At 45.7% G+C, this 26250-nt stretch overlaps 2 protein-coding genes across 2 annotated transcripts in view; both read right to left on the bottom strand.

The window, feature by feature from the left end:
* Positions 1-13439, bottom strand: part of CKAP5 (cytoskeleton associated protein 5) — an 87030-nt gene extending 73591 nt beyond the window's left edge. Inside the window, exon 1 of the mRNA XM_079787830.1 lies at positions 13356-13439. The gene's annotated coding sequence lies outside the window, so the exon portion shown is untranslated. The remainder of the gene's footprint in view (positions 1-13355) is intronic.
* Positions 13440-14954: 1515 nt separating this feature from the next.
* Positions 14955-26250, bottom strand: part of LRP4 (LDL receptor related protein 4) — a 56217-nt gene continuing 44921 nt past the window's right edge. Inside the window, exons 35-38 of the mRNA XM_079787835.1 lie at positions 26182-26249; positions 25557-25644; positions 23968-24109; positions 14955-21432 (exon numbers count right to left, since the gene is read on the bottom strand). Coding sequence (XP_079643961.1) covers positions 21100-21432; positions 23968-24109; positions 25557-25644; positions 26182-26249 — 631 coding nt within the window. The 3' untranslated portion in view covers positions 14955-21099. The remainder of the gene's footprint in view (positions 21433-23967; positions 24110-25556; positions 25645-26181; position 26250) is intronic.

A 26250-nucleotide genomic window follows, 5' to 3' on the forward strand; every position in this document is an offset into this window, starting at 1 on the left:
AGAGATTTCTTGATTCCTAGTTTGGTGAAATTCCTACAGTTTATCTGCATCTGGTTTCTAGCTCATGTACTGTGAAAACTATTCATATTTTATAAATAATAAGATTTATTTTGGTGATTACCTAACTCAATGAAAATATAAAGAGCAAATGAAAGTATAAAAGGCAAGTCTATTTGCCTCCAAAAAGGACACATTTTAATTTAGAGATATTTAAAATGCAGTTAGTTGGTAAAAGGGAATCATCTCTAATCAGCAGCTGCCTAATAATCAAGCCTAACAACCCAATTGTGCCTTAAAACACTGTTACCTGTGCTTGGTTAAGAGAGGAATGTCCACAGTTAATTCTAATTTGGGATTACCCAAGCTGTCCAACCCTGCCTCCAACTGTTATTTCATTGAGAGCTCACTCTGCCAGTTGTAAAGGAAAACCTTTCTTTGAGATTAACAAAAGCATAAAATAAATAATAAAGGTTTCATTTTATACTTGAGCAATATGAACTTCAAGTGGTTAGAAATGTGGCACCAGAATGAACAGAGGGATCTGGATTTTATGAACACAGACACAGAAAACCAAGTTTTAGTTACAAAGCAAGGTTTGATGCTTTAAGAATGAATAAAATTGCCAACAAAGAGAATCATTAATAAAATTAACTTGAACTAATATATATATATCCTATATAATAAAATCCCAATATGCAAATCCACTGAACGGTGGAACGACCAGTCGCTTTGACGCGCACTGACCACCAGGGGGCATGCCGCTCAGCCAGAAGCTGGGCTCACGGCTGGTGAGCACAGCGGTGGTGGCGGGAGCTTCTCCTGCCTCCACAGCAGTGATAAGGACCCCTTGGGGGATGTTCAACTGCCAGCTTAGGCAGTCCCCACCACTCGCACTCACCAGCCTTCAGCGGGGAGTGGGCCTAAGCCGGCAGACGGACATGCCCCGAGGGGTCCTGGACTGCGAGGTACCCTCCCCCCTCCAGAGCATGAATGTCGTGCACTGGGCCTCTAGCATATATATATATATATATATATATGCTAGAGGCCCAGAGCGCGAAATTCGTGCACAGGTGTGTGTGTGTGTCCCTCAGCCCAGCCTGCACCCTCTCCAATCTGGGACCCCTCCCAACTGCTCGCCTGTCTGCCTGCCTGATTGCCCCTAACTGCTTCTGCGTGCCAGCCTGATCACCCCCTAATCACTCCCCTGCCAGCCTGATTGACGCCTAACTGCTCCCCTGCTGGCCCTATTGCCCCTAATTGCCCTCCCCTGCTGGCCCAGTCTCCCCCAACTGCCCTCCCCTGAGGGCCTGGTTGCCCCCAACTGCCCTCCCCTGCAGGCCTTGTCCCCCACAATTGTCCTCCCCTGCAGGCCTTGTCCCCCCCAATTGTCCTCCCCTGCAGGCCTGGTCACCCCCAACTGCCCTCCTCTGCCGGCCTGGTCACCCCTAACTGCCCTCTCCTGCAGGTCTGATCGCCCCCACTGCCCTCCTCTGCCGGCCTGGTCACCCCTAACTGCCCTCCCCTGAAGGCCTGAACCCTCACAACTGCCCTCCTCTGATGGCCTGATCGCTCACAACTGCCCTCCCCTGCCAGCCATCTTGTGGCAGCCATCTTGTGTCCACATGCAAGTAGCAGCCATCTTTGACCACATGGGGGTGGCCAGCTTGTGTTGGAGTGACAGTCAATTTGCATATTACTCTTTTATTAGATAGGATAGGTATATATACTAATAAAAGGGTAATATGCAAATTGGCCATGACACCCTCACAGTAACAACCAAACAGCAGGCTGTGTGGGGCAACCAGGCTGGCAGGGGGGTTAGCGAGGGACGACCAAACAACTGACCAGCAGGCTGTGTGGGGCGACCAGGCCAGCAGGGGGTTAGCAAGGGACGACCAAACGATTGACCAGCAGGCTGCATGGGGTGACCAGGCCGGCAGGGGGGGCAATGAGGGGTGACCAGGCTGGCAGAGGGGGGCAGTGAGGAGCAATCAGGCCAGCAGGGGGGGCAGTTGGGGGCAACCAGGCTGGCGGGGGGGCAGTTGGGGGCGACCAGGCTGGCTGGGGGGGGGGGGGGGGAGTGAGGGGCAACCAGGCCGGCAGAGGGGGACAGTGAGGGACAACCAGTCCGGCAGGGGAGGACAGTGAGGGGCAACTAGGCCGGTGGGGGTGGGGGGGCAGTGAGGGGCACCCAGGCCGGCAGCAGGGGCAGTTAGGGGTGACCAAGCCAGCAGATGGTGGCAGTGAGGGGAGACCAGGCCAGCGGGGGGGGGGGGGGGGGCAGTTGGGGGCAAACAGGGCAGCGGAAGGGGGCAGTTGGGGGTGACCAGGCTGGCAGGGTGGGCAGTTAAGGGCAATCAGGCTGGCAGGCAGAGGCGGTTAGGGGTGATCAGGCTGGCAGGCAGGTGAGCAGTAGGGAGCCAGTGGTCCTGGATTGTGAGAGGAATGTCCAACTGCCGGTTTCAGCTGAAACTTGCAGTCAGACATCCCTCAAGGGGTCCCAGATTGGAGAGGGTCCAGGCTGGGCTGAGGGGACCCCTCCACCCGTGCACGAATTTCATGCACCAGGCCTCTAGTGTGTGTATGTATACACACACACACACACACATATATGTGTGTGTGTGTGTATATATACATATATATATATATGTATATATATATATATATGTAAAATGCTTGCTATGATTCATTCAATCTAGTCCATACTACAAATATTCAGAAACTTCAAACTATTCAGAGCTCTCAGGTTCTACTCTAACTTAAAACAGAGGCAAAGGTAAGAAGGCCAGCTATAAAATAAGTGTTCTACAGAAATATTATAATCTTATACCATTGATGTATCTAGAGCTAAAATACCATATAGTCCACACTACTGCTGAAAAAATTTCAGATGTAATTGTTTATTTTTAGACCAGTGGTTAAGAAATGTTTCTAAGATCATACATAAAGACAGAACTTAGAATAAATTTCAAAATGTCTGATTTTTCAGTTTTGTATTCAATTAAATAACAAATTGCCTATTAAACATGCATTATATACTATCATAACATATAGACTCAATAAATTTATGAATTTTCTGATGCATCAATCACCTTAAAGTGCAGAGAGATTAAGTCATGAGTAATGTTAGAGCTGGGTCTAGCACCTATGTCTATCTCTCAGTCCACTACTCTTCCCCACCACCCAAGGATCTTGTCCTTTCCTGTATCTTGACAGTCTATAAGAATAACTATACAGCTACTAAATAAATTGTTTTAGCTTTCTACCTGGGAAGAAGCTTATAGCAGTAAAACTATTTTATGGCTAATTTCCAAGTCCCTGACCTACAAAAGCTCTTCACTATTACAATACAAGAGATTTGGATCTGATTACCATTCCTAGACTCTCACTTCTGGCTACTGCAGAAGCACAGACTGAGTCCGAGAGAAGTTTAAGGAAAAATTTTGCCCACTCAAAAATCAACCCTTTTGAATGACCAATGAGGTATGATGATAGTCTCACTGCAAAAAAGAAAATAGTTCCAAAAACAAGGACAAAACAGAATACACAAAGATGCCCAGGAATCTTTACTCAAACCATGTCTAGGAATAAATAACTGGATTAAAGAAGCATAACAATTATGTAACTGGCATAAAAATTTAAGCTTTTTATTATTTGGCCAAGCCAAACAAAATCTCTAAGTAGCCAGTAACAAAATAGCAAGACTTTCCTTTAATTTAAAAAACATCACTACCTCCAGGTAATTCCCATTAACAAGGACAAGTATTATCCTCTTGCTGGAGTATTCTGCATTATTAGGGGCCAGAATCTAAATGGCTTCTCTAAGCGGGTTTTCTGAACAAACTTGGGTGTGCTTGCTGTTCTAGTCCTGGGATGGTGGCTCCCCATAAATTCCTTCAGAGAGAAGGAAGGGTAAAGAGTTATCTCTTTCACACTGTGCTGCGAATCAGCAGAAAAGAAAGTTAACTGGACTCTCCCTAAACAGATGATCACTGTTAATGTCTCCAAAAGGTGGACCTGACAACAACACAGGCCTCTGGAGAGGCTGAAATCTAAACCTGGCTGTGAATTGGGTCAACTTTGAGAGTTACTGCTCAATTGTACCAAGGTAGGTGTAAACCTAACGCTTACTCATCCCGAAGCTACTCGGGTCTCCAAATCCTGGGTAAGCATCCAAGGCCCAAAGGCACTGGATTCAGTTGTACCCATCCAGCTCGACAAGGTTGTACTCGGGTAAAAGCAATCCTCTCCTCACTCTAAGTAGGAACCAGGGGAGGCAAAGCCAGGTTGTGGGCACCACTCAATCACTGCACATCCGAACAAGGACTCTAGGGCCGCTGTCGCCACCCAGAAGTAAAGCAGATACCCCAGGTTTTAGCTCACTGAAGCTGGCATTGTTTACGCTCTTTCACCGCCTCAGCCTCTGATAGGCCAGAAAAGTCCCCTGTTCTGTCCACCAGGGCTTCCGGCATGGGCAAGGGATGCTAGACCCTCACCGCAGTTTGACACTTACGCTCCCCAGGCAGGGAGAGGTCAGGGCCCTAATGTTCCAGAATCAGCAAGAATACCGGGCAGGCGGTGGCCCTGGTGCGGCTGGCCCGCTGGGCAACACCTCCTCCAGGGGCGGGGCCCAGAGCGCGCTGTCAGAGTGTCCGCCCCTTCCCGGACCCCGCCCCGCAAACGCTAACTGCTTAAAGGGACCGCCTCTCTTCGCCCACAGGGTTTCTAAGGCAAGAGGCAAATTAAGGACCAACCAGGAGGCGTCCACCACAATTGGGAAGACCTCCTTTTCGGTGGCAACACAAGTAATGTTCCAGAAACAAAGGAGATGATCAGTTCCTAGTATCACAATCCTAATCCCGTTCCAGGAGTGAAAAAAACTGTAGGAGATAGCCCAAGCATCAGGATGTATAAATATATAGCCCCCATTATGTAATCTGCTTACTTCATTAACTTGAGCAGTCAGTGTTCTTCAAATGGCAACTCAAAGGTCCAGGAAAGATTTCTGGCAGCCTGTGCTGCTTCACTCACTCTTTCACTGACTTCCTTCTCTACAATCCGAGGAATCCCAGACAATGATATAAAATATCATGGAAGGTAACAGCAGGAGAAATAGAAAAATAGCACTCTTCTTGTGAGTTAAATGTATTCTTTAAAAAGCTGGCCAACAATTCACTACAAGTCTATGAAGTCTTGCATGGTCCTGGCCTGTGTGGCTCAGTTGGTTGGAGCATCATTCCAGTGCACCAAAAGGTGGGGAGGGGGGGTTCGATTGAGCAATTGATCAATGTTTCTCTCTCCCCCTTCCTCGCTCTGAAATTAAAAAAATATATACCTTGCATACAAATACAATTGTTCATTCATCTAATTTAATATGAAGAATTCCTGAGAAAATTGAAGGAGAAACTGGATTAGTAATATTTCAGGGAGTTAAGTAGTGGCTTCTGAGCTCTCCGTAGGTTATCAATGAGTTTTAATTTTTCTTTTCATAGGAGTAATTTTTCCTCAATCTCAGCTTACAAGGTTTGACTGTATTTTGTATTTCCTTCATATGTCAAGAAAGATATTTGTGTTCTTAAAATTAATTTATTGATTTTTAGAGGGGGGGGAGAGGGGAGGAGAGGGGGAGAGAGAGAGAGAGAGAGAGAGAGAGAGAGAGAGAGAGAGAGACATCGACTTGCTGTTCCATCCATTTATGATTCTCATATGTGCCCTGAACCTGGATCGAACCCACAACCTTGTATCTGGAACCTTGTTGTATTAGGTGATGTTCTAAACAAATGAGCACTATCTGACCGGTGTGTGTGTGTGTGTGTGTGTGTGTGTGTGTAAATACCCCTTACTAAAGCCTTAAATCACCACCAGACCAGTCTAGGACTCAAGTTAATGAAACTAAATACAATTAGTAAGTGCCCTAACATCTTCCATCCCAAATAGGGGTACAAGTGGAAATTTTAGATTCCAAAGGATAGGCATGAAGCTCTACTAGGGAGCAGACCTAGGTTACCCTTATTTAGATGGTCTTAGAGACTTCAAGGCTAAGTAAACCATACTTTTGAGTTAGGTAATTAAGATATTACTTCATTACATCCCCATTAAGTTTTTCACACTATTTCCATTACTTTGTGAACACCTCAAGGGCAAGGGCTGGAATGTATCTTACTCATGCTTTTCTTTCAGAGTATGATACAAAATGAATACTGAATAAGTATCATAAAAGGTATGACCAACACTTTCTTTGACACAGGAATACAGATAATCTCAATAAGCATAGTATAGTGCATATACACTAATGAATAATATCCAATACAGTGCTTATTACTGAATAAAAAATTCAGAGAGGAAAAAAATCCACTGATTGTACAGCCCAGTCTCTGACATCAGAACTCAAGATTATTATAATGGGGGCTTCTATCTTTTGTCATAAATGCATAGACTATTTCTGAATAACTCTTAGATCTCTTACTGAATATCAAAGTCTACACATAGCTCATCTTATTTTGGTTATTGCTTCTTTTCTTTACTATAGCATGAAGAGACAACTGGACATGTAAAAACTTCATAATTCAACAAATTAAGGTAGTAATATTCTCCTAACAAGGCAAAATGGAAACTGTTCAGAAAATGATTTACTAAATATTACCTATGCATATGAGTAAAACAGAAGAGAATCTGCAGGTTTGATCCCTGGTCAGAGCACATACAAGAATCACCAAGGAATGCATAAATAAGTGGAACAACAAATCAATGTTTCTCTTTTTCTCTCTTCCCCTTCCTCTCTCCTTAAAAGCAATCAATAAAAAAAAATTTTGTGACATCTGTTAAAAAGATTTTTTAAATTTATTTCTTGGTAGTTGACTTTCAGAAAAATAAAATGCTACCTTAACCTTATTATTGAAAAGAGAAAAATGGCATCCACATTAAACAAATGAATTTCATTTAAAAAAATACTTGAAACTACTCAACTTTTTCTCACCTTTATAGAAAGAATCTAAAAGTTACTTTACCAACAAACCTCTAAGAAATATAATCAAGTTATTAAAAAAAGCAGGTTTCTTATCTCAATAAAATAACAAAAATCAAGCTTGAAGAGACATAAAGTCACCATGGCTTATCTGACATCATATCTATGCAAAAATTTCTAACCATTTCAACTGAGTCAGAATTATGCTTTGAATGCCTCTCATATCCCAGGAATAAACAACATGGAAAACAATATTTTCTGTGACACTTAATAAGTGTTATCAGGGGGGAAAAGTTAGATCTCAGTAAAAAGTACATTATAAAAAGGACTTATGTTTGAGATATAAGTTTCCTCTGGAAGTTGGAGAGAATTGTATAAATTGATGTTTGACTTTAAATATAAACAAAGGTGGAAAAACAGATCCCACCCCACGTGGCTCAGTGGTTGAGCGTGGACTTATGAAGCAGGAGGTCAGGGTTCGATTCCTGGTCAGGGCACATGCCCGGGTTGCAGGCTCAATCCCCAGTGTGGGGTGTGTAGGAGGCAGCTGATCAATGGTCCTTTCTCATCATTGATGTTTCTCTCTCTCTCTCTTACCATATGATACAGCAATCACACACTTAGGTATTTACCCAAATGAATTTATATGCACACAAAAACCTGCAGACAAATGTGTACAGCAGCTTTTTCATAACTGTCAAAAACTAGAAGTGCCCAAGATATTCTTCAATAGGTGAATGGTAAACAAACTGTGGTACATCCATACAATGGACTATTATCCTATCTAATAAAGAGGGAATATGCTAATTTACCATCACTCCGTCACAAAGATGGCTGCACCCACAGCTGAGGCTAAGTTCCCATAAGGAGCCTTAACGAGCAATCAGCAGGGACCCGAGGCTAGCCCTCCCCTGCCCCTGGAAGGGCTTGACAGGGGACCTCAGGCCATATCCCCCACCCGGCAGGGCTTGACAGGGGACCTCAGGCCTTACCGCCCCCCCCCCCCCCCCCCCCCGTGTCAAGGCTTGTGCAGGAGGCAACCAAACGATGTGTTTCTCTCTGTCTTTCCCTCTCTCTTCCATACCCCAGTCTAAGCGTGAGAAAATATCAGATAAATTCTTATAGAGGGAAATCCTACAATGTACTTGACCAGTACCCCTAAAAATTTCCCTAGACTTGAAAGTTTCTAAAAATTGAAAAAAATAAAAGTGGGGAGCCAGATCTACTTGACTGTGAGAGGGCACAGCCTCAGGTCCCCCATCAAGCCCCACCGGCAGGGGGGTGCAGCCTGAGTTCCGCCGACCCAGCACTGGGGATGCACCTTGAGGTCCCCCGGCCTAGTGCTGGGGCGTGGGGAGCAGCCTGAGGTCCCCTAGCCCAGCACCAGGACGGGAAGCACACCTTGAGGTCCCACATCCCCCACCCGGCAGGGCTTGACAGGGGACCTCAGGCCGCATCCCCCACCCAGCAGTGTTTGACAGGGGACCTCAGGCCTTACCCCCCCCCCCCCCAGCCCTGTGTCAGGCTGGGGGACCTCATGCCACGCCCCCCACCTGGCGGGGCTTGACGGGGGACTTCAGGCTGCGCCCCCCACCCTGGCACCAGCCCTGGGGACCTCAGACCACACCCCCTGCCCAGTGGGTCTTGATGGTGGACCTCAGGCCACGCCCCCCATCCCAGCACCGGGCCAGGGGACCTGAGGCCATGCCTCCTGCCCGGTGGGGCTTGACAGGGGACCTCAAGGTGCACTTCCCATCCTGGTGCTGGGCTAGGGGACCTCAGGTTGCTCCCCCCACCAGGTGGGGCTTGACAGGGGACTTCAGGCTGCGCCCCCAACCCCAGCACCAGCCCTGGGGGACCTCAGACCACACCCCCTGCCCAGTGGGTCTTGACAGCCGACCTCAGGCCGCGGCCCCCACCTCAGCACCAGGCCAGGGGACCTGAGGCTGCGCCCCCCTGCCTAGCTGGGCTTGACAGGGGACCTCAGACCGTGACCCCCACCCAGTGGGGCTTGACAGAGGACCTCAAGGTGCACCCCCAGTTCTGGGTCGGGGGAACTCAGGCCGCGTCCCCCACCCCAGCACCGGGGAACCTCAGACCACACCCCCGCCCGGTGGGGCTTGACGGGGAACCTCAGGCCGTGTCCTCCGCCCCAGCACCAGGCCAGGGGACCTGAGGCTGCGCCCCCCCTGTCTGGCTAGGCTTGACAGGGGACCTCAGACCGCACCCCCCACCCGGTGGGGCTTGACAGGGGACCTCAGACCGCACCCCCCACCCAGTGGGGCTTGACAGGGGACCTCAGGCTGTGCCTCCCACCTTGGCACCAGGCTGGGGGACCTCAGGCCAGGCCTCCCACCCCAGCACCAGGCCGGGGGACCTCAGGCCGCGCCCCCCACCCTGGCACCAGGCCGGGGGACCTCAGGCTGCACCCCCGCCCCAGCACCGGGCCAGGGGACCTGAGGCTGCGCCCCCCCCCCGTCTGGCTGGGCTTGACAGGGGACCTCAGACCGCACCCCCCACCCGGTGGGGCTTGACAGGGGACCTCAGGCTGTGCCTCCCACCTTGGCACCAGGTGCCAAAATTTCATGCACCGGGCCTCTAGTCTTCTATAATAAATCTATAATAATTAAAACATAATACGCTAATTAGGCCGGACGTCCTTCTGGACAAAGCCGAGGCTGTGAGGGAAGCCCAGGTCCTAGGTGCCAGAGGGAAGCCGGTGCCGGCAGCCAGGGAAAGGTAGGCCTACTCTTGCACGAATTTCGTGCATCAGGCCTCTAGTTCAGCGATAAAAAGGAATGAGTTATCAAGCCAAAAATAGACATGGAAAAACCTTAAAGAGATGTTGCTAAGTGTAAGAAGCCAGTTTGAAAGGGTACATATTGTATACTCCCAATTACATGACATTCTGGAAAGGACAAAACTATGGAAACAATAAGTCATCAGTGGTTGTCCTGGGACAGGGGAGAAAGAAAAGGAAAATGGTGAAGTACAGAGAATTTTTAGGACAGTGAAACTATCCTTATGATATTCTAATAGTGGATAAATGACATTATGCATTTGTTGAAACCTTTAGTAGTTTACAACATAAAGAATGAACTTTAACCCTAGCTGGTTTGGCTCAGTGGATAGAGCGTCCGCCTGTGGACCAAAGGGTCCCGGGTTCGATTCCGGTCAAGGGTATGTACCTTGGTTGCAATCTCCTCTGTGGCTCGGGCCCTGATCAAGGCTTGTGCAGGAGGCAACCGATCGATGTGTTTCTCTCTGTCTTTCCCTCTCTCTTCCATACCCCAGTCTAAGCGTGAGAAAATATCAGATAAATTCTTATAGAGGGAAATCCTACAATGTACTTGACCAGTACCCCTAAAAATTTCCCTAGACTTGAAAGTTTCTAAAAATTGAAAAAAATAAAAGTGGGGAGCCAGATCTACTTTCCCTCTCAGTAGATACAAACATTAAAACGATCATTTTTCCAGTTTCCTTAGTTGAAGACTTTCTAAATTTGTCTGCTGAGACATTGCTTACATTCAAAGACATAGTAACACAGCCAGCTTTAGTTATATACTGTCTTTATCACTTGAGCACATAGAGAAGACTATCACGGTTTTGGCCAATTTTGTTCAACAAATATTTTTGACCACCTTTTTTGTTCCAAGCATTGTTTGAGGCATCAAGGTATCCTTACAGAGAGGGGGGGGGGGGGGGGGAGAGATCTACGCTTTGCTTTAATTTCTGTAAGGAAATCAGACAATATACAAGCAAACAATAAATGACCTATCAGGTAGCAATAAATGCTACTAAGTAAATAAAAAAGAAAAGTAAGGTAAAAGTGATTAAGAAGGCTAGTCTAATTGGGAGCTGAGAAAATGCCTCTTTAAAGAGATGACATTTGAGTTGAGATCTGAGTGGAGCCTGTATACAAAGACTGGTTTGAGGTAGGGGTAGTTCCAGGAAGAGAACAGCAAATTCAAAGGCCAAAAAGAATAAGCTTAATGTGTTTGAGATCCATCAAGTAAACAGGGCAACTGCCCTGACTGGAATAAACTAAGTAAAATGTTCTGAACTTTAGAGGTAAAAATATGAAAATCGTATAAAAATCTCAAAACTCTTCAACATTGACCACCAGGAATCCACTAATGATCATTAGATTTTATGCTCCCTCTTAGTGCACTCCCCCCACTGTCCAGCTGTCCATCTCCAATATAGTAAATACTGTATTTTAAACTGCCCCATCTTTCCTGAAAACTACCATGCCTATCCTCCTTATTTCATCATGTCTCTGACAGAAGTATTAACAAGGAAGACCTACCCAGAAATTGCTCCTAAATCTCCCTAACAAATCCTATAACTTCATATAGTACAACAGTAGTTAAAAGCAAAGACCCTGGAGACAGACTAACTCAGGTTCAAATTCAAGTTCTACCTGTTGTGTGATCTTGAACAAGTTGCAAAATCTTTCTAAGAGAGTTTTCCTCATCTGTAAAAAGTTGTGAGGATTAAAAATGATAAAATGTGGCATCCAATGAGTATTCCTTCAGTAAACGTTAGCCACTGCTAGTAAAAGTATTTGAGCATTTATTTTGTTCAAGAACCAGAGCTGGGCAAGAGGAATTATAGAAGCAAATTGTGTGAGAGATAAAACTGTCAAACTCCCTTAGGTTACTGGCTTTTTCTGGTTCACTAGTGTACTCCTAAAATCTAGAACAATGTTTAACACACGTTAGGCATCAATCTCAATATTTGTTGAATGAACCAATGAGACTCCATTAAGTCAAATGAAGAACCTGGCTTTACTCCAATATAAAGAAAAGCTTTCATTCCCCATCAAGGTATTAAACTATATCCTAAGGCATTGTTAAAGATGTTTATTATTTTTAATTGCCTCCCCAAAACCTAGAACAATGTTCATAACAGTAAGGTACTCAAATTGCAATTAAAACTCAGATGTCGGCTGTAGAAGTTCATAACTTACTTGATTATCAAAACCTTAGAAGTAATAAAGTATAAGGTATATTGTTATGGACTATCTTTGCTTGCCATTGCCTGAATGAACATTCTTTAAATACTTGTATAATTTTTTTCTCATGAGTTTACCAAGTAGGTTTAATTTATATTGGCAAAATAAAGCAGTTTCCGCTTTTCTCATCATCACGTTTTATAAAAACATTAGTTTGTCCAGTCACTTAAGAAAAGTCCAAATCTTTTAGACTTCTTAAAATTTTCAAAAGATTGGTAGCTTAATTTATTGGCTCTTCAGGTCAAAGAAGGACTTTTCAGGGTGATGAAAATGGAGATAGCAGGCGTTCACCTCTCCAAAAATGAGTTTTCAATTACTATAATTATGTATAAAATAACACAGGCAGACTTTCTGGGTCAAGATTTGATGCCTTGGTTCCCATGAGAATTAAATTAGAGCCATGCATCAATTTGGGGCAAGTTCTGCAAAAACGACTTCACCCTCTATTGATGTTGAATGAAAGAAAAAAAAAAAACCAAACTTATTTGGGGAGATTTATCAACGCGAATATGTTTTCTAACACACAGTAGCCACCCTGGCGACATCACTTCCATAATTTCCTATCCCAGATACAAAATGGGATACATTTAAATCCTGCCTGACAATGACCACGATTGCAGGGTAACTATATCAACAGCCAAAGACTGTTAGCAGCTAAAAAGTAAGACTCTAGTTTACCGAGCCCCCACCTTAAAGTGCCAAGGCCTGCTTAAAATCTAAACTGCTGGCTATTGTATTGCCTCCCCTCCCCCCGCCCCCCAACCTTCAGAGCTGGAAAGATACCTGAACTCTACTGACACCTTTTGAGAGAGAGAGAGAGAGAGCAGGCGTAAGGACTGATGAGCGCTATGATCAGAATCGTTAAAATCCCAGCAAGCCGGTAGGAGCACAGGTGCACAGGCTGTCCTTGTCAGGCCGCGAGGCGCCCAGGCCCTGCACAACCACTAAGGCCCTCACAGGCTCTTATTCACTCATTCATTCATTTAACAATTACGCGATGGGCACGATAGCAGGGCCATTTCGCAGGGCCCCCGCCCCAGTCCCGGAACCCCCTCAGCCGCCAGGCGCGGCCAGGCGCGGCCCAGCGCTTTCCGCATCCCTCGGACGCTGTCGTCCGCATCCCTCCCCGGCGCGCTCCGGTAACCCGGATCCCAGCCTCGGCCTGGGCCGCACCGGAGCGCCCACGCCCCCCCGCCCTGCCAGCCGCGGGTCTCGGGCCTCCGCCCCGATTCGCCGCGTCAGACCTGCCGGGTTCGTGGAGCGACGGAGCGCGCGTCCATGGAGACACCCCGCCCAGGGTTCAGCGACCCTCCGCGCGCGCGGCGCCCGGACCCGGGGGCCTAGGAGGGTGGGTCGGGACCACCGGCCACTCACCTCCTTCGGGTCAGATCCGAGGGGCCTGTTCTAAGCCGTTTGAAACCGCTTAGGCCGCCGCACACCCCGCAGTGTCCTCGTTGTTTATTGGTTCTCGACAGACCGCCCATCGCTCTGTTATTGGTCCATTTGAAGGGACTGTGGGCACGCGCCGCCCGCAGCCTTAAAGGGGCCGTGCGCAACAGCGTTTCCTTGGGGACCCGCGCTGCTTTCTCGCGGGGAGAGATGGGGGTCACTGGAGCGAAAGCTGCCAATCACCCGGCAAAGAAGCGCAAAAAAGGTGTGTGGAAAGCTGTGCATCCCCAGCCGTCAGCATGTTTGTTTTATTTGACATCTAGCGATTTTAAAAAAATGTAATGTCATTCACTAAATATTGTTTGTGCAGTTGAGTTCGTGAGGGAAATGAGAAGCAGATGGGATATAGAGGAAGGAGCAATGAATGGAGCTTGATGCTGGCGTCCTTGGACCAGCTCTGAGTAAACCACTTTTGTCAGGAAATCACCTGGAACTTAGTTTCCACATCTGTAAAACAGGATAACTATGTTTTTTCCTTACAAGCTTAATGTGAAGATGTAATAGAACTAATTGAATGTCTAGGGAAGAACTTTGAACAGTAGCGCATACTCCTGTTATTTATAAAAATGAGAGACTTAGCCCTGCAGGCATGGCTCAGTGGTTGAGCGTTGACCTATGAACCTGGAGGTCAAGGTTCAATTCCTGTCAGAGGACAGGCCCGGGTCCCCAGTAGGGGGCGTGCAGGAGGCAGCCAATCGATGATTCTCTCATCATTGATGTTTCTAGCTCTTTCTCCCTTCCTCTCTGAAATCAATAAAAATATATTTAAAAAAATAAAAGAAAGGAACGATTCTTGCAAGGCCTTGAATACTAGAGTAAGGAATTTGTACTTTAAGTAGGAAATGGGGAGCTAGTGAAAGTTTCTGAGCAATCAGAATTGCACTTTATGAGAACTAATTAACTTGGTTGTTTAAAATGGTTTAGAGTTGGGATTTTGTTATGAGGTAATAGCCCTGGAGATGACGAGAACAGATTCAAGAAAGAGTGAAAGATTTGGCAACCAGCTAGATTAGGTGCAAAGGTGAGGTGGGGCCCATTGAGGGAGATGAGTCAGAATATGCCAGGATTTGAGTGTAGGGACTGGGAGGTGGAGATTGCCCAAATGAAAGCAGAAAGTCAGGAGAAGCCAGTCTCAAAGAGAAGACAAGGAGTTTACTTTTAAACCTGCTTACTTTTATGTACCAATGAGACATTTAAATGGAATCATCTAAGTAGCCCTAGAAAATATACAATGCAAGCTGGGAGAAGAGACTAGGCTCAAGTGATCTAGATTTGGGAATCACCTCTGTAGAGTGAAAAAAATGAAATTGTGGTAGTGGATGAGACCAGATGAGACAGTGGAGAGAATGAAAATGGGAGATGATGACAGATCGATCCATAGGTAGGGGAAGGAGAGAGGAACCAGAGCAAAAAAAGTCACAGTAATCTTTGAGAAGTCAGTTATGAATATATAGAAATAGTCTTCTTCAGTCATTGGTCATTGGCATGTTTACTTTATTTAAATGTTATTGGAAATAAACGAAAGATTACATTTAAGGAGAAAGTGAAGGTAACCTCAAATTTGCTCAATAAAATTCATGTGGAGTCTGGGGCCCAGAGAATTTTAGAACAAGATGTCAAAGTCTCTTTTTGCTTTACATGGTTTAGGTGAAGCCGTACTGGACAGTGGGCAATATATATGACTTCATTAATTTTTTCGCTCATTCATGCAACAAATATTTATTGAGCACTTAGTGTGTGCAGGGACTGTTCTAGGCACTTGGGATAATCAGTGAGTAAAATAGAAACAACAACAAAATCTCTCCTCTTGTGGAGCTCACATTATAGTGAGGACACATAGATAATCAACACATAAATATATAGTATCTTATTAGGCAATATGTGCAAGGGGAAAAGAAAAAAGAATACAGGGTAAAAGGGATTGGGAAGTAGAGTTGGAAAGACTATGATTTTGTAAAGGGTGTTCATAGTAGGTTTCATTCAGAAGATTACATTTGAGCAAAGACTTGAAGAAGGGGAAGGAGTTAGCCCTGAGTATACCTAGAGGAAGAAAGTGCCAACAGGACCAGCTATGTGAGGATCCTAAGTTGGGAGCATAACTGGCAGGTCTAAGAAACAGGGAGGCCAATATAGTTAGCTGGAGCAGAGTATGTACTTGGCGGTTGGAGGGTAGGAGGTGAGGTCTGATAGAAAATGGGTGAGGAGTGGCAGATCCTGTAGGGCCTTATAGAAACCTAATACAGTACCTTGCCCAGAGTAGGTGTTCAATAAATGTTTGGCCAGTCATCATTTGCAGTCCAGGATTATCATCCAGTAGCATTTATCTGTGTATTTATTGGCATGATGTGTGCCTACTTTATTTCAGGGGCCTCTCAATAGTTCTACATAAGGAAAGTATTAATAGGACAGTGTAACCCTACTGGGTATTAGAGATCTAAGTGAACACTGTATCAATGCAACTGGAAGCAGGAAACAAATGCCAAACATTGTGGCTGCTGAATAACTGCTGTGTTTTCCTGAAAAGCCTGCTAGGGTTGGGACAGTGCTCATTCTATCATAAGTATACACTGCATTCTGCTCCCTATGATGGGACACGGATCCATATTTCCAGACTAAGAGGAGTAGCTTCAATGATTAACTTCCTTTCAATTTTCAGTCCGGGTACCTCCTGCATTATTCTCTGGAGGTAGCAGTGGCTTGACTTGCTTCCAAGATTGCCAGGCCTATCCTAGCTTGCACTTGATTGCATTTAATAGGTGCTGCTTGTTTAATTGCTTTTTTTCTTTTTACAGCCCATTTCTCCATAACCCCCTCAAATACAGGCTCTTCAAGAATTTTGACCACAGAAGCACCAGCTCCACCAAAGAGGAAGGAGGCAGAAGGGAGAGATAGGGACCTCGTTAGCGGGGGCGTGTGGGGCTAGAGGGGAAAAAAACACTGAGAAGGGCAAGATAAGTGAGTTCTTGGCTCTTTGTATCTTGCAAAATAAAGTAAGCACACTGTGTAGCTTGGAGCTAACTTCAGCCTGGGGTTTACATTCAGATCCTTAATGAGGCTGCCTGGATCTGTTTTAACATCACATCATGTCAGGGAGTCTAAAATTGTGAGTTGGAACCTTGGTTGGATATAAAACTCTTGTTCCCTATGCTGAGCCTCTGTCAGCTGGTTAATGGGAGAAGGATCTGGAGAGAAAATCAATGGGTGAGTGAGGGAATGTTTCAAAACAAAGGCTGGGACACATCCCCAAACACACATCCTATTAAATGGTTTAGTTGAGTCATCTTCACATATGAAGAAAAGACAAACTTATAGATTGTTTCTTAAGCATAATAAAGGGCTTAAGAAACATTCTTTAAATCAGTGCCCAAAGTAGGAATAACTATGCTTACTAATGCCCTTGAATGTCATCTTAGAACCTGTGTACCCTTAGCTCTTGTACATGCTTTTTCTAAGTTCCTCTGCAACAATTACTTTATTTTCTGCAGACCTAGGTTTGGTGAAAGCTTCAGTTCATGGAGACCTCTCTATGGGCCACAGAGATCTTTCCATCTTAGCTCCCACGTTTGTTCATATAATATAGAAAGAAGGGCAGTGACTGTATTGTGAATGTAATTAGTTTGCAAAAATATAATCCAATTTGTTAGAATTTGACTCATCATCATCATCTATATATCAGTTTCAGGTTTTATATCCAGAGAACAGACAAGGAGTTTCCAACCTTTGTTTCATCGCCAAGATTCCCTGGAACGAACATAATACAAGTTTCAGGCTAGAAATGACCTTAGTAGTCATCTGTTTCAACCTTTTCATTTGACTGGTCAGGAAGGGAAACTAAGAGCCAGTGCATTTTTATCACCTGAAAATGGGGTGCTAGTCCTTGACACTGTTTCTAAATTCTCATTTGCCAGTGGCCAAGTTCTTGTCAAGACCTGGGCCATTAGGCCAGCCCTGTTCTTTCCCATCTCCTGCTGAACTGACAGGACAAAGGTTAGCGGGACCTCTAAGGCTACGCAGTGCTGAATGCCTGATTAAACTAGCTGACATGTCACAAGGTAGCAAAATGCACATTTTGTTCTCCCAGAAACATCTCCAGTTTACCAAGAAAATGGTGTGTATTCAATGCCATTTTCTCCTTCCATTGAACTGTTCTTCCTGAGTTTCCAACTGTTCATTGCCTGGCCTATAACCCTGATGTTTTGGGAGGGGGCACTTCCTACAGTTATATAAAGCTTGTGCTTTAGGCTGGATTTCATTGCTTAAAATGTGTTTCTTTTCTCTTTGTGTGAGTTTTTTTTTTCTTCTTCTTCTTCAAAAAAGAATGGTGGAGTGGGAGGATGGTTGTCCTTGAGCTATTACACTTGTTTTTGTTTTAGCACACCTATCCCCCACCAGGTTGGAAGAATTATACAATTTATACTCTTGTCTTTCTTTTTCTTTCTTCCTTTTTGCTGTTGTCAGACTTGAAGCTCTGATCAGGCATGGGCTGTGCTTGACCCATAGTATGAGATGAATGAATGGGAACATTATTCTATACATGGTTTATGGTTTAGAAAATCAACTATTGAGCTTCAACATCAAACTTTATAACTGGCATTGAGACTTTCATGATTCCCAGTCTTCACTGAGAGAACCCGAGAAGGACTCCACAATTCCTTGTTCTAGCCTTAAGATGTAGTGGATGAGCTATGAGAAGACAGCTTTTTAAAAATAAACTGGCCCAACTGGTTTGGCTCAGTGGTTGGGTGGCAACCCAGGAACCAAGAGGTCACAGCTTGATTCCTAGTCAAGACACATGCCTGGGTTGCGGGCTTGATCCCCAGTAGGGGGCATGCAGGAGGCAGCCGTTTGATGATGTTCCTCTCTCATCAATGTTTCTATCTCTTTATCCCTCTCCCTTCCCCTCTCTCTAAAAATCAATAAAATATTTAAAAAACTAAAAATAAATGGAATCTTAGTGTTTGTGTGATCCATTATCGGAGTAACTATGAAACTTGACTAAGATCAAATAGAACTAGTGGTAGATCTGGGACTGGAATTTGCCCCCTTGTTCCCATTCCAGCACTTTCCTTACATCAGATAGTCTTGCCAGTGACCATCACTGCAAGGCAAAGTCAAGTTCTGTCACACTGAAGTTCTCATAGGCCTAGAACTGAAATAGAAGATACATGGCATAAATGCCATGACACTTTTTCCCAGTGCCTGAATGATATGTCACTAAAGATCATGACACTTTTCCCACTGAGTCTGGACAGGACCTCAGGCAGCCATTACCAACCAACCAGAGTTGGTACTCATGATGAAACCTATCTGCTATCCTTCCTCCACAGGAAATAAGGATTTCAGAAGCCAATGAAGTCTGGTCTTGGCCTGTTTTCTCAAGATGAGCTGAACTTCCAGCCCGGAACCTAACACCCTTTATTGCTCTTCACCATCCCCATATCCCCAAAGGACTTCGAGATGATATCTGCAAGCAGGTTTCCCCTGGCATGGGTCTGCCAGACAGCAGGTGCAGTTATTAGTCATGACTCCAAGCCAGACAAGGTGATTAAGAAAAGCTAAATTTATATTAAATTACCATAAAGTCCTAAAATACTGAACATAGTGGTTAAATAACTCCAGAAAGTCCAATCTCTCCAGTGAGTAACGTTAAAACCATTACACATGAGCGCGGGACAATCACTTCCATTAGTTTAGGACAGAGAAATTTTGCTTTTTACATAGTAAATCAGTGCTCAAATAGATATTTCTTCAAATATGTCCTTTCTACATTCTGAACAGCCCAAGTGCAATAAGATCCTTCCCCCTTTCATCCGTCCCCAACTGTGAATCTGAGGACCCAAAGTGCTCCTTCTTTTACTTCCCCATCAAGCGTGAAATATCCCCCTTTCCTCCTGGAAGTGGCATCTTGCCTTTCCATCGCTGTGCACTGGAAAAGCCTTCTTGGCCTGGCCTGATTGCCCTGTGTAGGCCTAGACCTAGGGCTGCCTGCTGAGAGCAGGGCCAAAGGATTGGCACCTGCTTTAAGCAGTCTTAGAACTGACCAGAAAAGGTTTGCTCTTACTTCCCTTTTTCACTCGCATTTGACAGCTGGCTTCTCAATACCAATAACCATAGGAGATGTTTCAAATCAGGAAACTTCCTCTAGAAGCCCTCCTCTCCATTCTCAGCCCTTGTCCTCTCCTGTCATTTCTAATTCCTGGGTGGAAGGGGTCTGGATTTGCCCTGGATTGAGAGGGCTTCATCAGTGGTTCTCTCAACCTTTTTAGTCCTTGTAATTTTTATTTAGCCCTGCTCACCACAGGCTAGGTCAGAAAAAAGTCAATTAGGGAGGGAGAGATGGAAGGTGGGAGAGATGGGGAGAGGAAAGAGAGAGAGAGAGAGAGAATGAACGAACTAGGTAGAAAATTTAGGACAGAAAAATAGTCTCAGCTCCCTGGATACGGACATGAGACACATGCTCTTTGTATGAATAAGCATCTCAGCCTGGAAAGTAAGTCACTCAGCTGGGAAGAGAGTTGGAATGGAAACCTCACCACCCATAGCCACAGGCTCTCTGTCCACTTAGATCCCTGAGCACCTAAGAGAGAACACAGGAAGTTCAATCTCATGGATACTTCCTTTAGGCCCTGGTGGCCCCAAGTCTCTAACCCAGTTGCTCTTCCTGACCATTTATGAACACTTCTGGCCCTTCTTTGAAAGGTTGTTTTGGATTTCTGTGCTCAAAATCCCAAAGAATGAGGAGAGAGAGATTGGTAGAACATTAAGGGTGATATGCTATGTTTGGTCTAGGCAGTGCTTCTTAGATTCTGTAGAGTCAGCCCTCCTGGCACCACATTCACTCAAGCCATTGGTTCACAACCTGGTTGCTTAGAGCCAAAGACTTAGGGAGGTACTGGCCAGTGGTGGTACCAGGAGCGAATTCATATTAGCCAGCTGCCATGCTGGGGCCCCCAGTCATCTGAAGGTAGAAAGGCTCTAGGCTTCCTACCAGGAGGAAGAATAGCTTGCGTCACACCCAGATCTCACCAATTGAAACACAGCAACTCTTTGAGCATAATATCCATTGCCAGCAATGGACAGGACACCCAGGCCCAACCACCCCTAAAAGCTTTTTCATATTACCAATGCACTTGAGGCTAGAGGTTTCCCAGATGCCCATACCAGCTGGGCTGACTCCTCCTCCTCCTCTCAGGCTCTATCCTTCATCTCTCTCTTTACCCATGATCCCCTGCTCAGCCCTTGGTGAGCCAGTTCTCTCAGAGAAGCGGGCAGGCCAGCTCTGATGGGGGAGAGTACAGTCTTAGATCATCAGCTCTTATGGGCAGGCACTGAGGGCACCAGAGGAAGGGGAGGTGGAGCTCTGTACTGATGAGGAATCATTACTGAGCCTTGTTTTGGGGAGGCTCAGGACGGAGTGCAAGAAGCGAGGTTCACAGTAAGGTCCAGGTCTAAATTCTTGGATGTGCCATCATTTCTTGCGCCATCATTTCTTGTGTAGTTATGGACTCAGACAGAAGCCGCTCCTGTGCAGGGCTCGGGAGCAGATATGGGGTGGGATGAGGAGGAGTGAGACAAGCACACAAGAAGGGGGCCTGTTGTATAAGTGAGCACAAGGACTGGATGCCCATAAAGAGAAGGAGCAGGCAGGGAGGGAGGGGTACATGGGCACTTAGACCTGGCTCTCGGAGGAGAGCTTGCGTTTGTGTTTCCAGCCCGTGTCTGGCAGAGAGCCCCGTCTTTCAGGAGTGGCTGCGGTATGGACACTGCTACACTCAGACTGCTCTTCCTGCAACAGCTGCTCCGTCTCCGCGTCATCCAGGGAACCAGAGCTGGCCTGGATGGACACTGTGTCTGTCTTCATGCAAACGTGATCACGAAGAAGGCCCCCCCGTGAGCTGCGCAGTTGCTTCAGGTCATCCCACTCAGCATCGTCCCCAGACAGGAGGCAGATTCCCTCTACAATCTTGATTTTCTCCTTGGTGTAGTTATGGTCAGGTCCACCCTAGAGTGGAGAGTGGGGAGACATGATCAGTTGGTTGGTTCTCTATAAAGGATCTCATGGCGAACTGAAAAAGGAAGTGGATGGGGTAAGAGTGGGCATGAAGTGCACAAAGATCCCACAAACAAATGGGAAAACTTGGTCAGAGCAAATAGATGAGGCTTAGCCTAAAAGGAGAGGAGCATGAAGATTGTTAGCGTTAGCACACGGGGATGAGGGAGAACCATGGCTTCCAGTCCTGCATCAGACACTCACGGGCTATGTTACTTTGGCAAATTACTTAGCATCTCTAAAACTCAGTCTCCACATCTGCAGTTTGGGAGAATAACAGTGTCCATATCTCATAACCAATTACTGTGAGGGTTAAAGCAGGCGATACATGGAATGCAGTTAGTAGGTGCTTGACACAGAAGATGCACTAAATCATGTTAGCTATTATTACATTGTTATTGTGATTTATTAATGGGACACAATGCTGATATACCTGATCAGAAGCAATTGACAAAAACATTTAAATGTACATTTACTCAGGACTTTAAGCTATTTTAGTGCTATTTTATTCTTAGTTCTTTCTAATTTTGTTAAGGAGAAAAGTTTTGGGAGGTAAGATAGGAGGAATCTAAAAAATCCTGTTACTTGGGTTCTAAGTCAGTCCACTGGGGTCCTGTAACAAAAAAGCTTCTGTAGGAGGTTATCCTGGCTCTGCAATCTGAGGTGATTCCAAGGACAGTCTTAAGTTCGACTCAGGCTCCTCCCTTTATGGGTTCCTCAAAGGGTAGCCTTACTCCTGGTTTCTGGGGGATACCAACCGATATGCTGCCAGTGCCAGGAGAAGATGGGCCATGGCTTGGGTTCCATCCCTGGGACAGTGTGCCTGCCAAGAGCCCTGCATCTGCTGCTCTATTTTAGTAACAATTCAACTCCACAGGTATTTACTGAGCGCCCACATTAAGCAGGATACTTGGATGATTACACACTATAAAATGGTGCCTACCCTCTGGGAGTGACAACTCCCTGGCGGAAGCAGAGAGACACACGGCATACAAGCACACATGCACGCACACATGTGCCCAGTCAGCCAGCACACCCTCCAAGCTGAAATTAGTGTCGGATAAGATGCACGCCACTCAGTCTTCATCACAGAGACACGTGGGTGGGGTAAGTTAGAGAGAGGTGGGGGACATGGCACTAGCAATTCGGGGGACACCACTCCCTCTGCAAACACACAGGTACCTGAAATCAAGAGGAAATCAGAAGAGAAAGGGTGAGAGACTATCAGAGGGATGAAAAAGCTGCTGAGGAAAAAGCATACAACAGAAGAAAGAGGTCACGTGATTTAAATTTATAACCTCTGGCCTCTATTGGGGTTGTTCTCTGGGGTATCAGACACTCCAGGGACCCAAGAATCTTTGAGTCTTTCTCTCAAAGACGCTAATTGAGAAGGAGTCTTCTGTCCCTCTAACTGCACGCTCTCCTGCAGGTTCTGTTTGGCTGGTAGTGGAAGCTTTTTAAGGAGGGGAATTCAGGGATCCAGAAAGTACCTAATTATTATGTAAAGTGTATTCATTATGCATGGGAGCCCTACAGGTATGAAGGCAGGTTTTGACTGCTAGACAGACCAAGAGAGTAGACTGATTAGGGTCTCATAAGGGATAACTTTTGATGAAGGGTTACAGGAGCTTAGAAAAACAAGGGTCATATCAGACTAGACAAATCTGAAACCTCAGGCTATAGTTCCCTAGTGGAAATGGGACTATTTTCACCCAGCCTAAACATCCAGCAAATATTTTTTTTTTACTGGAGCAACAAAGGAGTTAAAAGAACAAAAGCACATAAACCATCCGAATTCTAGAGAAATCCCTTAAGACTCTGTTGAAGAATCGCAAATCACCAGCCATTCCAGCCACAGGTGCCAACAGCTTGGATCAGAGGTTAGAAAAGGAAGAGTCCAGGAACCCTTGGGCTTTTGTGGGTGCTGTCTAGGAGTTTTGGGATTGCTTCTGGGGAGCACAGCCTCACCGCAGGGGAATGACAACTCCAGGAGGGAAAGAAGCTATGAACCTAGCAAAACATCTCCTGTGCACACTCATATGCTTTCATTCCTAAACCTTCTGGATCTGTTTTCTAACCTCGCTCTCACTAGGTTCCTTCAGAAATCCAACAGATCTATGATTCTAGATCAGGGGTGGGGACCTTATTTCTGCCAAGAGCCATTTGGATATTTATAACATCGCTCGCAGGCCATACAAAATTATCACCTTAAAAATTAGCCTGCTATATTTGATCAAACATTTAATTAACTCACCCCTAATGCCTTGGTAGGGCCAGACCTTATACAGCCCACGGGCCAGACATTCCCCACCCCTGTTCTAGATCTAGAAACCCAAGTCCCATTCAGTTCTTTTGTTCACTATAACTTCCCAAGTGGTAGGTGGGACTACCCAACATCCCTTACTGATTTATTCAGGCAATTGGAAATAACACCCCCCGCCCCACCACCAGGCAAAATACCCCTTCGATAGAAATGTTAATTTTTACCTCTTTCTTATAGCACAGTTGATTGTACATGGCTGGTTTCGGGATTGCTTCAATTTTCACTTCCTGAGTGGAGGTTCGGTAGGAGGGGTTGCTGTAGGTTAGGTTCCCCATTCCAGGATCAGTTAACTTGGATTTTTTGTGTCTTTAGGAGGAAAGGTGATGAGGAATTAGTTCAGATCTTTATGAGGGTGCTTCCAGGGAAGTTGTAACCCAAGTGTGGTAGGCAGCCTCTAAGGTGGCCCCGAGATCCCGCCTCTTGGTACTCACACCTTCCGAATCCCTACCCCTTGAGTGTGGGCTGAATCTGGTGACTCACTTCTGATGAACAGATAACGCAAAAGCGATGGATACTAGATTAGGTTACAAAGAAATGTATGGCTTGCATCTTACATTGCCTTCCCTTTCTCACTCTCTTGTACTCTTGTTCTGGGGGAAGCAGGCTGCCATGTTGTAAATTGTCCTCTGACAAGGCCTATAAGGCATGGAACGGATGAGGGAGTCTCCAGCCAACAGCCAGCAAGAAACGGAGAGCCTCCGTCTAACAGCTTGTGAAGCACAGAACCCTGCCAACACCTCTGTGAGTGCTCTTGGGAGGGGCTGCTTCCCCAGCCAAGCCCAGAGATAAGACTGCAACCCTGGCTAACACCTGGACTGCAGCCCTGTAAGAGACCTCAACGCAGAGACACCCAGCTAAGCTGCATCCGGATTTCAGACGCACAGAAATTCTGAGATGATAAATGGTGCCCATTTTAAGTTGCTAAAATTTGGGGTAATTTGTCATACAGCACTAGACAACTAATACACCGAGCTTTAGAGTCAAGACAGATCTATGTTTCAGCCCACCTCTGTTACTTACTAGCTGGACATAATCTAAACTTGCTGAACCTCAGACCCTCATCTGTAAAGTAAGGAATAATAATATCTGTATTACAGGGTTGTTGTGGCATTGATACATATTCATTAAATGGCAACTGTTATTGTCAGAAGGGGCAGCAGCATAAAATCCTGACATTTTTGCTGCAAGCTGTGTTTAAAATACTTGGGGGATATATATATATATACATACATATACGTATATATGTACACACACACACATAGATATGTGGTCATAAAGAGATTATAAATTGATAATGACACACTCAATCTTCTTAGGAAGATCCCTACTGAGCAGTGATATATCACCCAATATTGTAGTAAAGGGCTGTGTTTGTGTGAAGAGAAAATCACTTCAACTTCAATGGTTTAAAGTACTGTGGGGTCATGGAAAAGCAGATGCTAGAGTCAGTCCCAGCTTCACCTCTTCCTGTGTGACCTTGGGTAGCACCTGCTGTGCCCTCAGCATCCTAGTTTATAAAGAAAATCCCAAGGATTACTGTGGTCATGAAATGAGGGCTTGGGCAGTGGCTGAAGAAGAAGAGTCAGAATTCAGATTTCTGCACTTCGCTTCTGCTGCTCTGACCAGGGACCCAACCTTGAAATGAAGTGGGTCAGAGGTAGAATTAGCGAACTACAGAGCTTTGGGAGATCCCAGATGCACTAATGAGGACCAACAAGCAGGTGGTCCAACCCTGCAGAGAGGCTGAGGTTACCTGTATAGCATCAAGGCTGCAATCACCACCAGAATCAGCAGAATGCTGAGGAGTCCACCGATGACATAGCTGGCATGAAGTCCTTCCCCTAGAAAGAACAGAGAGACACTAGGGAACCACTGACAATCTTCTAGCGGGCGTGAGGGGTGGAACAAGGAAGGGCCACTTTCGTAGGTGTCGGGCCCCACATCATCTGAGGATGGCTAGGGGCCCCCTTCTCAGAGGAGAGGCCACAGGGGTAGATGGCTGAGAAGAAACCTATCATTCCGTCAGCATCACTTATCCTAATTCCACCACTTACTGGCTGTGTCATGTAGGGCAAGATGCTTAACTTCTAAGCTTTTGTTTTCTCATCAGTTAAATGTAAATAATAAATTGCTCATGGGGCTGGTGGAGGTTAAATGTGTGTGTACATACAAACACACACACACACACACACACACACACACACGGCTTAACAAAATGCCTGGCATGTGGAAAGTACTCCATAAGTGGTGGCTATTATGATTATTCTCTCTATGGATTTAGTCCACCCCAAAGAGTCCCCATGAAGGTTCTGGAAGATGTCAGTAGAGACAGATGTTCCTTACATCTTCTTCAAAACAGTTGGGCCCTCGGAGCTTACCTGGAGCAGCAGGTACGGCCTCATTGGAATGTGCACAGAGGCCCAGCTGGGCATCCTTTTCAGAGCATC

This window comes from Cnephaeus nilssonii (genome assembly GCF_951640355.1).
Source record: "Cnephaeus nilssonii genome assembly, chromosome: 13".
NCBI lineage: Eukaryota > Metazoa > Chordata > Mammalia > Chiroptera > Vespertilionidae > Cnephaeus > Cnephaeus nilssonii.